Here is a 12,812-nt window from a genome sequence, read left to right on the forward strand (position 1 = left end):
TAAAGCTAGAATAACGGAAATACAACAAGCAACTAACGAGGACGAGACACTAAAGGAACTATCGAAACAGTGCCATATTGGCTGGCCTGAGCGACGTCAGTCAGTCAGCGTAAAGATAAGACAATTTTTGCCGATGCGTGACGAAATTTATGAACACGAGGGACTAATGTTTATTGGGCAGAAATTGATAGTACCAGAAAGCAAACGAGAATTCATACTTAACCGCATTCATGATGGTCATTTAGGAATAGAGAAATCCAAGGCCAGAGCCAGAGAGTTGTTGTACTGGCCCGGTATCACCAATGCTATTCATGACATGGTATCAAGATGTACGACATGTGCGAAGTACAAACGGAAAAATCAACGTGAACCAATGATACCTCACGAAATACCTGAAATACCCTTTTATAAAGTTGGGGCAGACATTTTCAACTTTGGAGGAAATGACCACTTAGTAGTTGTAGATTATTATTCAAAATATTCCGAAGTCGTCACGCTACGCAACAAAACTGGCAAAGAAGTAATCGGCAGGCTAAAAACGATTTTCGCGAGACATGGCATTCCAGCAACATTTGTAAGCGACAACATGCCTTTCGCAAGTTTTGAAATGAAAGATTTCGCTAAATCATGGGGGATAGAACTAATCACATCGAGCCCCACCTATGCACAAAGCAATGGTCAAGCTGAACGGTGCATACAGACAGTCAAGCAATTGTTAAGGAAAGCCGCTGATGACTTTCACGGAGACTTTCATTTAGCTTTACTCGCTTATCGAGATGCGCCATTGGGAGGTATCGGCAAATCTCCAGCACAGTTGCTGATGAACAGAAGGCTTAGAACACGAATTCCTATCGCACGCGAGCAACTTAAGCCTACACTGATTCCAGACGCACATAATTCGTTGATCGTTAGACAAGACAAACAGGCGGAATATTACAATCGTGGAACGCGAACGCTACAATCACTGAAAGGAAACGAGATAGTCCGTCTCAACAAAGGCCGAGAATGGGTCCCCGCGAAAGTGTTATCTGAACATGTTACCCCGAGATCATATATGGTCGCTACGCAAAACGGACAAGTGTACAGACGCAATCGCCGACAATTAAATCAATCACATGAAGAAGATATTAATGTTGAAGGGGAAGTGGATGAAACTCCTATCGAAACTCCGCCGAGGACACCTGATCCTCAAAAGGAAGAGGTAGTAATCACCAGACCAAAGCGAAATAGACGTGTACCCAAACGTTTCGATAACTTCATAATGGACAAATACTAATTAAAAGACTCATTGTTCATAATTTCTCTGCCAGATGTCCATGTTTTATTATACCCAAATGTTTACATCATCATAGTTTAATTGTTTCATTAAGAGTTTGATATTTTGATTACGATTGTTGTTAATGTTTAAGAAAAAGGGAGATGTCACATATCTATCTATATCAAATATATGTGTGTGTATGACGTCACAGTCTGGAGTTCCCAGCATGCTTTGAATAAAGTTAGACTCTCTCTCATTGATCTCATTATAGTCGTCTGTCATTTTATTTCTTGCAACTAATAATTGCAATATATACGTTTAACAACGTCACAGTAGTGATGTGACATCATAATTTCCATTATGTTTTCCTTTTCCAAATTGTTATGTTTTGTTTTTTGGACCGCTGCACGGCATGTTGTGAGTGCCACCGATCCAAAGGTAAATGGGTCAACAAATAAATAAATAAATAAAGTATGTACTGTACCAAGTGCAGATCCAGCGGGCTAGCTAAAAATTATGAAGTACTGTACTATTTTTTGTTTAAAACAATTCTGGATCTGCACCTGTGTTTAATTAAATTAGTTCATTTACAAAATATGTCAACCTTTCGTTTTTCTGTTTATTCAGACCATACCTAGGACCTCAGTTGTATCGTGTGATTGGAGTTGGATTTTTATTCTTTGTGCTAAGCTTAATTGAAGCTTGTTTGCGTGTACAAGGCGTAAGTTAATTAATTTTAGAATCTTTATTTTATATTATAAGATAGATTTATTTCTTTATGAACCTTATAATAATTTTTTATTTTCTTTGAATGAAAAAAGATTTAGTGGTTTAAAAAAAAAAGAAAATAAAAATGATAAAACTTGGTTCACACTAGGACGAAATATAAGTAATTTTACCAATTTGCAAGTGATTTATTATTTGAACTGTCAATTTTTAAATGGCCTGCGTTGAATCTACGTCATTGCGTTGCATCATAGTGGGAACCAAGCTTTATACTAGGACGATAATGATTAACAATAACTAGATAAATATGCATTTTTCCTACATAAAGAAGAAGAATTTCTTTTGTTTTCTGTAGAAAAATGTATGTTTTATAGTTATCAACCGTTATCGATCTAGTATAAATGGGCATTTAGCCTAACCAAAATGTCTAGTTTTGATTGAAAAGTGGTTTAATAAAACATTGTTGTTAATTGATTGTTATTAATTGATCTGAATTTGCACATTTTTATTATTTATTTATTTAATTTATTTATTTTATTAATTAATTTAATTAATTTAATTAATTTAATTAATTTAATTAATTTAATTAATTTAATTAATTTAATTAATTTAATTAATTTATTAATTTAATTAATTTAATTAATTTAATTAATTTAATTAATTTAATTTATTTAATTTATTTAATTTATTTAATTTATTTAATTTATTTAATTTATTTATTATTTGTCAATTTTTCTAGAGTTTACAGCAAGACCTTGTGGCAATTATACCTCCTGCTCTTCTTGATTCATTTATTTTTAGCTGGATATCCTTTTATTTAATTTTACTAACATACAGTACAAACTATCATTTTCAAATTCGTGGAAAGGTACAAATAATGGCATGAGGTGAATGATGAAAGGTTATATTTCAACGAGGGAAAGCCGATTTTGAATATAATATAATATGACTTGAAATATAACCTGACTTCCTTCAGTCAATTTGAATTTTCAATTTTTTTTGCTCTAAATTACAGTTTTTTCAGTTAATTAATTGTTTTCTTTTAATCCAATTTTTGGTCAAAATGAATAATTATTATGTGAAATTAAAAAGCAATATTCAGAAAAAACATTTATAAATAAATTATTTTTTTGATTGTCAATCATTATCATCCTAGTATAAATGAGTTGGATTTGAAATACTAAATCATTTTGAGATTCCAGTTTTGGTCAAGAAAAATCCTAGTCAATTACTTGATCCGAATTTTATTTTATAAAATAAATTTGTATTTTCTACTGTAGAGCCTTGTGACAAGTGTTCCTCTTGCTTTTCTTAATATTTTTATCCTTTGCTGGATATCCTTTTGACAATTTTACTATTTTTATGAACTATCGTTCCCAGACACACACTTCTTCATATGGTGAACTGGGACAAAAGCGTAGAGGCAAAGGTTTTTCAGTTTTAAATGAATGTTGTATACGTTTCTTTATCACATACAACATAACAACCCTCTGTCATACACCGCTTTCATATGCAAATGAGTGTGAATATTAGCTATAAAACCCTGTATTTTCACAATATCTCTTAAACTAATATTCCATTCAGTACAATTTTTGTGGCAAACCGTATATTTCGATACCTACAGTAATCGATACATTTATAGTAAAATGCTAAGCATTTTCAATGACCAATTATCATGCATGTATAACAGATGAATAAGCAATTTTAGCTACGCTTAAATAATTTTTTTCAAAAATTCACTTTTTCTTCAATTTTACCATTTAGTTAACTACAGCATAGTAGAATAGAGTATGTTAATTATAAGACTCGATATTAAGTGAATTAATGTCCTTACATATATATTCACATTGTTAAAAACATGAGGAACACAAGAAAAATATTGCTACGCCGTAACCTTGCCAAGTTCTCCTTGTACCGCCATTTTACCAACTGTTTTGTTTTCAACATCGTTGCATCCATTGTTTTCATGGTATGGTCTATGAAGGAGCATAAAGCATCTGTTTGTGTCACTGTAAGTGTTTATATTTGATATTTCACTAGCATTATTAGGTTAAGAGAAGTAATAATATTTTGAGTGAGTGGCCGAGTGGTTAAGTAAGACAGTGGAACCATAATTACATAGCCTTAACATCTGCATTTGTTTGAGGCTCAATTGCTCCTGGTTCCGGTGGTAGAACGAGTCTTCTCGGATTAGTACTAAAAACCGTAGGTCTAGTGTACACATCCACAGTAGCTCATGTACAGGTACACTTTAAAGAACCTAGTACATCTTTCAAGATGAGTAGGGGGTTACAGTACCCCAGTTTACTAGTACACACACAGCCACTGTGTAATTGGGACTGGACCGTTTTAGAGGTGTTTATCACCTTCACTAATGTACATCTTAGTGAGAAGTTGAATAAATAAAAAAGAAGAAAACAATGATTTTTACCTAATATAATAACTCTACAGTTACAAAACTGAACTCTAAGCATATCTCTCCACGAGTAAAATTTATGAAGATGAGTAAAATTTATAAACCGTAGGTCCAGTGTACAAATCTTTTGCAAACAAACATCTTTCACACCTGGTCCGACTCTGGCAAATTAATTTGCATCTCAATGTTTAGTTTTCATCTATGTACCGATCCTTTTACTTAAGCGCTTAGCCGTGTGATGTTATAGACGAAAACTCGCTAATGCTGTATGCGCAATACCTGAACTGGAGCCATAGCCAGACCGGAGCAGGTGTAAAAGACCATTACCCTGGTGTGTTTTCATGACCCTTCTATGTTATGGCCCTATGCCCCAGTTGAGGATGAATCAGATTTATTTTTAAACTAGCAATATACTGTACCAATCTACATGTTAATACCATTTAATACTTTAACAATACTGGTTGTGGATTTGTAATAGTTGTTTTTCTGCTTATTACATTTTTTTGTGGTAATTTTAGAAATGGAAAACGGTTTGGTTAGATGATGCATTCTGGCATATTCTATTTTACAACATGTTGGTTGTAATCATTATTTTGTCCAGCAACCAACATTATGCTTACTTACCACTTACTGATAATCTTGATGGCGATGATGAGAAAGAGGATACTATGATCCCAGACTCATTTGGTATGTTTAAAATCCTAAAGCTCTGTCTACACTAGTTCGACAAAACAGTGTGATGTGCCCAAATATGGTAGTGATATGCCAAAATATGGTAGTGATATGACATCATCATGTCCATGGCACATCACATTTTTTTTCGCATAGAGTTTGATAGTGTAGAGCTTTTACATTGGTAAAACCAAAATAGGTATCAAATTGGAAGCAATTCGTAGCATTTTTTTTCACTCCTAAATGTTTGCTTTCTGTCTCCACATTTACATTATTAATTAATTTGTTTTTTCAGAGGGCATGAAGATGCGTAATGTAAAATACTCAGATTCTGCAACAACTGAAGTCAAAGAAAATGTGTAAGTTAAATTTTTTCAATTTTTAATTGAAGTATAAAGCAATGAGATAGTTGTGTAACTATCCCACTGGCAACTGGTTTTTGAAAGAGTTGAGGTAAATCCGAGTTGTTAGGAAATAGGGGAATGGGCAAAGAAAAATTGATAAATAGCCATCAAAAGCTTTTTTTGGTATTTAAAAAAAAGTAAAGGATTGATTGTAGGCAACCTCTGTAGAGGATGGTTTAAACACAGCAACTACTCTTATACCCTCTTCACATCTGCATAAATTGTTGTTGTTGTTACAACTTGTAACCGGGTTTGCAATCTCTTGATCACGGAAAAAAAGCGTAGTTGAGCGCTATTTGATTACTATGATTGGTCAGTTTAATACCAGGGTAATACACACATTCGCAGTAAGAACTCGGAACATCTAGGAACAATCTGAGGCCTCTCAATTTCATCAGTGTGTATTTTTCTCAAGATTTCACAGGGGACCTCTGTTTTTTCCACAAAATTGTACTCACAAACCTGGTAGTTACAACTTGTTACATTTTGCAGATGTGAAAAGGGTATAAATCACTTTTTTTTACACCATATTTAATGAGGGAGATCCATCCAGCAATTGCTGATCATTAGGGACCCTCAGAGGTTCACAAGACAAACATATACACAAGATGCTTGACATAAACAAAGTCTTATTACAAGTCTTTGGGAGTGGAGTTGTAATTTTGTCCTTAGAAAAAATCCTGACATGAGACGGGACTTGAACCCAGGACCCTTGGAGTGGTAGCCAAACATCATAACCACCAAGCCACGTGGTATATATTTATACACATCATGGTATTTATTTCTTTTCTAGGACTGTTTTACCAGCATATTAGGATTTTGATGGAATGACACATACAAATGTGTAACACAGTCCGATGATTTGAAGATATATTAACGATTATTAAGGGTGTCACGAAACCTAAGACCACGAAAGCTCAGACCCACTAAGACCTAAGATCACGAAAGCTAAGACCCAACACCTAAGATTACAAATACTAAGATATACTACAGCTTAAAAACAATACTTGTTTATCCATACATAATTTTAAACACAGTAGGTTTCATTTATTACCATAAATATAATTTAATACTACCGCAAAACATAGATAAACTCACATTATTTTCGCCCGTTGAGTAAATGTATATTTTTTCTTTACAACAAACAAACTTGACGGGTTGTTTGTTGGTATATATTTACTCCATTGTGTTGGTTCAGAGGATGTTTTTCTTACGCACCTGCCTTTCTTGTATTTTGACTCCAAATTTGTTGACTAACTTTATCCTGAACACCACACTTTAAAATTAGGACTTATAAGTACTTTCAGAAGGAGAAACACATAATAACAAATAAATAAATCCTTTAAATTGATGATTTTACAGATGTGTTTCTTTGTATACTGTAATGTAACTCCTCGAGCTCCCCATGCTCAATGTTTTTGTTTCTATGGAGCGCCAAAAGAGCAACAATAATAGTACAAGTATAAAAACAGAAAGAAAACGAAACAAAAAAACTTAACATGATTTTTAAATTAAAATTTATTTGCCAGTATTTATTTCTTCGTACTTGCATGATTATACTATTATCATTACAATTTTAATTTTACATTGTTCCATCCACACTGTAGATGGACTCCACAGAGTTTTCAGCCCTCTATATAATTTTTGCTCTTTTGACGTTCCATAGAAACAAAAACATTGAACATGGCCCATGGGGTAGGCCTAATGTACTGTAGGCTAGTCATTTTGTGTTCGAGAAAAATGTCTGTAAAATCATCAATTTAAAAATGTATTTGTTACTTTTTATGTGATTCTTTTTCATGAAAGTGCTAATTCTAAGGTGTGGTATTCAGAATAAATGTTGGGAGTTAAAATACAAGGCAGGTGCGAAAGATAAATATTTGTAATCTTAGGTCTTGGGTCTTAGCTTTCATGATCTTAGGTCTTAGGGGGTCTTCGCTTTCGTGGTCTTAGGTTTCGTGACACCCCGATTATTAATGTATAGTTCAAATGACGTTTGTATTGTAGTTACATTTTGAATTTGTGTAAGTGCCAAATCCAAGCTAGGTATACTGTGCTTGTGTTCACTGAAGGGTGTCAAGTGAACAGGTGACCAACCATATGGGTTATGCTAATGAGGGCATAGCTTGCTTGGGCTGTGGCTGGCAGTTGGATAGTTAGGCTTGTTGGGTAAGGACCTAGCAAGCACAAAAGGCTTATTTAGAAGCCTATAGAAGTGGTAGATGTACCAAGGCTTACTTAGAAGCCTATAGAAGTGGTAGATGTACCAAGGCTTACTTAGAAGCCTATAGAAGTGGTAGATGTACCAAGGCTTACTTAGAAGCCTAAAGCTGCAGTACAGTAGTAATTTATATAGTGTATAGCTATAGCTGCACATGTTATCCAGGCATATCTTTGGTTAGCAATTGAGACTTATCTTATTATTATTATTATAGTTGTAATTATTTTAAACCAAGAATTATTTATATTGTATTGTTTGATCTATGACTTATTTAGATACTTATGTAAGGTCTATTATTATTATTGTATAGAATTATTTATGTTGTACTGTATGATAGATACCGTATATATTATTTTGTAATCATTATTTATTTGTTATAGTAAATCGGATCAAGTCGGAGAACAATTAAATTCCGCATTTGCAAGAAACTTGTTTGTGCAGTTATAATTTGCAATAAGATATTAAAAAAATGTTTACACTTCTGCACCTGATAAAGCTACCTGTTATTTTTACTTGCCAATACTGTATTATGAAATAGTGCCTGGTGTATTTGAAGTTCAGTAGTGGCACCAGGTGCGCATTGCTATAAGCGGTCTATAAACGGTCCTAGCGCTTAGCTGGTTATAATTCGTGACATAGCCAATACTCTTTATTATGACCATTGCTATACCACGGTTTAACCTGTAAGCAGTCTTTAAAATTAAAGCCCACTCGAAGGATTTTTTACTACAGTATAAAGCTTTCTTTTTGTTGCTTATACGTATTATTGATCGTGAAAGATTGAATGAGTTTTAAGTGTTAACGGTGATCATTCTTATTTAGGCCTAGAATAGATTTTCTCGCGTAGAAATGTATGTACTGTTGTGATTGTCAATTGAGCAAGCGTGACGAACACTACCATATTTGGTATTTTTACGCGTAAAGTATGCCCTTTAATTTGTTACGGTACATGGTCTTAAGACTGTTTTATAGCAATGGTCTAACAGAGGTGGCTATAGTAAGGCCGTCTATCTGATAAAGCTGGCTTTAATCAGGGAGTTAATAATAATAATAATATTTATTCGGTCATCAATGTAAAAATAACCAGGAATGAGAATAGGCTAAAGCCCAAACAGATTCTGCACTCACTCCATACAATACAATCAGTTAAAGATAAAACCATATACAAGAAAAATACAAATACATTATACATAACATGAAATATAGTGTTTTGTTAGAGCAGCCTTAAATATTGAAATTGTTTGTGAATCTTTTATGTCATTTGGTATTTGCTCCCATAGTCTAGGAAAGGAAACAAATACAGAATTATGAAAAGTATTGCCTTTCGAATTCCAACGTAAAAGCCTACCCGGACATCTTTCACTAGTTTTAATATACTCATTGGAAGAATGGGGACAGTAACCTTTCAACACCTTAAATCCTAATGAAAGTCTATGTAATTTAAACAAGTCATCAATAGATAATAATTCAAGCACTTTCAACCTATGAAAATAAGATGTGTCCCAGGAACCTTCCTTTCTAAACATTATTATCCTTGTTGCTTTCCTTTGTATACTTTCTATTCTATTATTTGATTTCTCAAATGGTGCCCACATTGAACAACAGTAGGTAACCACTGGAAGTAATAGAGCTTTGTATAAGTTCAACATAGCTAACCAGGACATATTTTTACTACATTTTGAATGAAACCAAGCAATCTGCTTGCTTTACAACATATATAATTAACTTGTGTATGACAAGACAACGAACTATTTACATAAACACCTAGAAATTTTAATTCTGTAACTTTAGGAATATTGTCTGATTCTATGGTATAATCCCAGTTAACTATCTCTTTACATCTTGTAACATGCATTACGGCGCATTTGACAGGATTTAAGGGAAGTTTGTTTACATTTGCCCATTTAGCAATTAAATCTAAATCCTTTTGAAGCAATTTACAATCATTATTGTTATAAATAGGACGTGATAATGAATTTACCCACTCTGACTTTTCTCCTCTGTAAATAACCCTTTGGCGTCTATTTGAAAGAAAATCTGTAATCCATGCATTAGTGTTTCCACCAATGCCACAGTTATTAAGTTTCTTAATTAATCTTTTATGAGACACCTTATCAAATGCAGAAGAAAAATCAAAAAAAATAATATCAATATTTTTACAACCTTTAAGTTCTAAGCTCTGTGCCCATGAATGAAAAACCTTTGAAAGTAAAAGTTCAGTACTATACATTTGTCTAAACCCAAACTGATTTTCTGAAAGAATATTATTATATTCTAGATATTCCCTTAAGCGATAACAAAGCAATTTCTCAATAATCTTACAAATTATGGGAGTTAAGGACACTGGACGATAGCTTTTCATTTCGTCTTTGGGTTTTCCATTTCTTTTGAAAATAGGTACAACATTTGCATCCTTCCATTGTTTTGGTAAAATACCTTTTTGTACAGTTAAATTAAAGAATGTACATAAAACATTAGCCAATTGTGCCTTACATGACTTTAAGAATATTGGAAGCAAACAATCAGGTCCTGGTGATTTGGATACATTTAACTGTGAGAGGGCATAAAATACCTCAGGCATCACAAAGGGTTTACATTCAAAGTTGGTAAGACAATCTATTGTATCCAAATCACAATGCTGATCATTATCTATGCAAAAGTTGTTTACAAATTGTGTATTGAAAAGATTAGCCAACACCTTAGCATCAGATACCATTGTGTTATTTATCTTAAAGCTAATAACATCTGAGTCATTTTTTATAGACCTTATATACGCCCAGAATTGTTTTATATCAGTTGTAGCTTTGTTTGAAATATTTACAACATAATCCCGATGGCTACAATATATTGACTTTTTTAATTCCCTGCTACAAGATTTGAATTTATTTATGCTTTCTTCAGTTCCTACTTGTTTAGCAATTTTGTACAACTTTCTTTTCTTTGTGCAAAGCTTTTTGATTTCTGGAGTTATCCAGGGAAAAGATTTCGATTTTTTACATTTCCTAGTTGGTACAGATTTTGAAATTGCAAAATTGATATTACTAGAAATACTTTCCCATATATCACTAATATTATTATATTGAAAACAATTCTCCCAATTAAAATTATCTAATATAGTCTGCATTTTTGAAAAATCAGCCTTTTTAAGAGCATATACAATTTTAGTTATGTCCTTAGCACGTTTATATGACACTTTAACAGAGATCTCAACTGCTTCATGATCACATGATTCAAAATTATAAATTGTACGACATTTTTCAATCAGTAGTGGATTAGAAAACAAATACTAAATCTAAGAAATGTCCTTTACTATCACGTGTAATATACGATGGTTGTTTTAAGACTTGAACTAACCCAGTAGAGTTTGTTGCATCTAATAGACCATTCGCTAGGCTAGTTAAACCACTACTTTTGTCTACCTGTATATCATTCCATTCAATATGTATATTAAAATCACCAATAAGCGAAACCCATTTGTACTGAGTCATTTTTCTTTGAACTTTTTCTAAATTTGTGTATAAAGCATTTGTGTATTGAATATTGGAAGATGGTGGTCTGTAATATACACCTATAAGAATTTTTCCAATACCAGTGTAACACTCTAACCACAATAACTCCAGTATATTATCATTTAGTTCATGACACTCAGATGGTTGTAATGATGTTTTTACAGCAATAAGTACTCCCCCACCATGTGAGTTTCTATCCTTTCTAAAAACTATATAATCGTTATTAAATAGTTGACTATCATAAATGGAATTGTCAAGCCATGTTTCTGTCATAGATATAATATCATAAAATGAAGAATTAAATCGAGAATTTATATCATGCAACTTATTTTTAACACTTCTTACATTGCAATAGAATATATTTAGCTTGTTTTTACTATCAGAACCTAATTTTGAATCTATCATAAAAGTTAAGACCATCAGTTGAGACTGTTTTATAGCAATCTGCCCCAGGATTGCCTGATAGGGAAACTGCAAGCCGGGAGACATTACAGTATAATCCAAAAGTACAATATATATGCTGCTCTAATAATAAGCCAGCAGTACAGTGTCTGTGCAATAACTGTTGTAGTACTAAAATGCAATTCATTTTTTTCTTACAAATGTCCCAACAGGTTCACAGTGTAGGAACTGTGATATTTAGCTCACTTGTATTCCAACTAATTTAGAATTACCATAACATTTATTCCAGTAATTTACTTAATGCAAGTCTGAGGGTTACAGATTGTACTTAATTATAATTATTATAATTAAATGTGTAGAACATTAGGTTAAGTAAACACATCACAATTTTAAAACTTGCCACGCCCCCTCCACATCCACTAGAGTATTTTAAAATCTTGGATTTTTATGTACATAACATAATATTATTTTACAATATATTTTTACAATGTTATGTCTTGTTGGACTGCAGACATACAGTGTTTAGATATTGCTATCGTTTTTGTTAATTTTATTTTTATACGGCACTGCATTGTAAATAATTGTTTTTATTAGATATATGGAAATACAATCTTTTTCTAGTAGTGAATTATAATTACTGACATGCTTATGGTCACTAAATTAAAAAAGCTTTTTGTTTGTCTTTTTCTTTCTGTATTTATTGGGATTCCAATATTTAGATACAATTGTGTTGTACATACCGTATTTAATGAAAAAAATATGTAACACAGAATATAAGGTGAAGGTACTGTATGGAGAAATAAGTTATTTCTCAATAGTATGGTATTATATTATCATCCTCAAGCTTAACTATAATTTATATATTATTAGACAGACATCTTTTTTTAATGAAATATTGCTGAATTCTTGTATTTTTCTCTGTACGTATTTTTATGTTTATAAAAGTGGAATTATTTTACATTATGGTTTGTTGAAATGAATTGAAAGAAACATGCAAATATTGGAGAATGACTTTATGACTGAAGCCTAGCATAAAAGTCCATCTTTATTTATGTGTGTAACTGCACGACAGTTGACATATCCACAGAGAGAGGTATTTAAAACAAAATGTCAGAAAACTAGGGTTGTGTTCTCATGACTAAACTTACAGTGGGAACTTTTAATTGGTTGGACAAAAGTTTATGCTCATATTACGTCATCTGTA

At 32.4% G+C, this 12,812-nt stretch overlaps 2 protein-coding genes across 2 annotated transcripts in view; one reads left to right on the plus strand and one right to left on the minus strand.

Moving 5' to 3' along the window:
* LOC140048627 (transmembrane protein 87A-like) overlaps positions 1-8,138 on the plus strand; it is a 29,991-nt gene extending 21,853 nt beyond the window's left edge. The window contains exons 11-16 of the mRNA XM_072093385.1: positions 1,886-1,979; positions 2,724-2,789; positions 3,831-3,995; positions 4,919-5,087; positions 5,368-5,431; positions 6,270-8,138. Coding sequence (XP_071949486.1) covers positions 1,886-1,979; positions 2,724-2,789; positions 3,831-3,995; positions 4,919-5,087; positions 5,368-5,431; positions 6,270-6,291 — 580 coding nt within the window. The 3' untranslated portion in view covers positions 6,292-8,138. The remainder of the gene's footprint in view (positions 1-1,885; positions 1,980-2,723; positions 2,790-3,830; positions 3,996-4,918; positions 5,088-5,367; positions 5,432-6,269) is intronic.
* Positions 8,139-8,954: 816 nt separating this feature from the next.
* On the minus strand, positions 8,955-11,479 carry LOC140049105 (uncharacterized). Its single transcript, XM_072093931.1, has 3 exons — positions 10,985-11,479; positions 9,454-10,836; positions 8,955-8,978 (listed from the first exon to the last, which is right to left on the minus strand). Exons 1-3 carry the CDS (start codon positions 11,477-11,479, stop codon positions 8,955-8,957), a joined length of 1,902 nt encoding a protein of 633 aa, XP_071950032.1.
* Between the last annotated feature and the right edge of the window lie 1,333 nt (positions 11,480-12,812).

This window comes from Antedon mediterranea, chromosome 5 (assembly GCF_964355755.1).
Source record: "Antedon mediterranea chromosome 5, ecAntMedi1.1, whole genome shotgun sequence".
Taxonomy (NCBI): domain Eukaryota; kingdom Metazoa; phylum Echinodermata; class Crinoidea; order Comatulida; family Antedonidae; genus Antedon; species Antedon mediterranea.

Coding starts and splice junctions, on each gene's coding strand:
- LOC140049105 (XM_072093931.1), bottom strand. CDS start 11,479: ATGACAGAAACATGGCTTGACAATTCCATTTATGATAGTCAACTATTT. Junction 10,837..10,984: donor AAGGACATTTCTTAGATTTA/GTATTTGTTTTC, acceptor GCTCTTAAAAAG/GCTGATTTTTCAAAAATGCA. Junction 8,979..9,453: donor TAAAATTTCTAGGTGTTTAT/GTAAATAGTTCG, acceptor TTCCTTTCCTAG/ACTATGGGAGCAAATACCAA.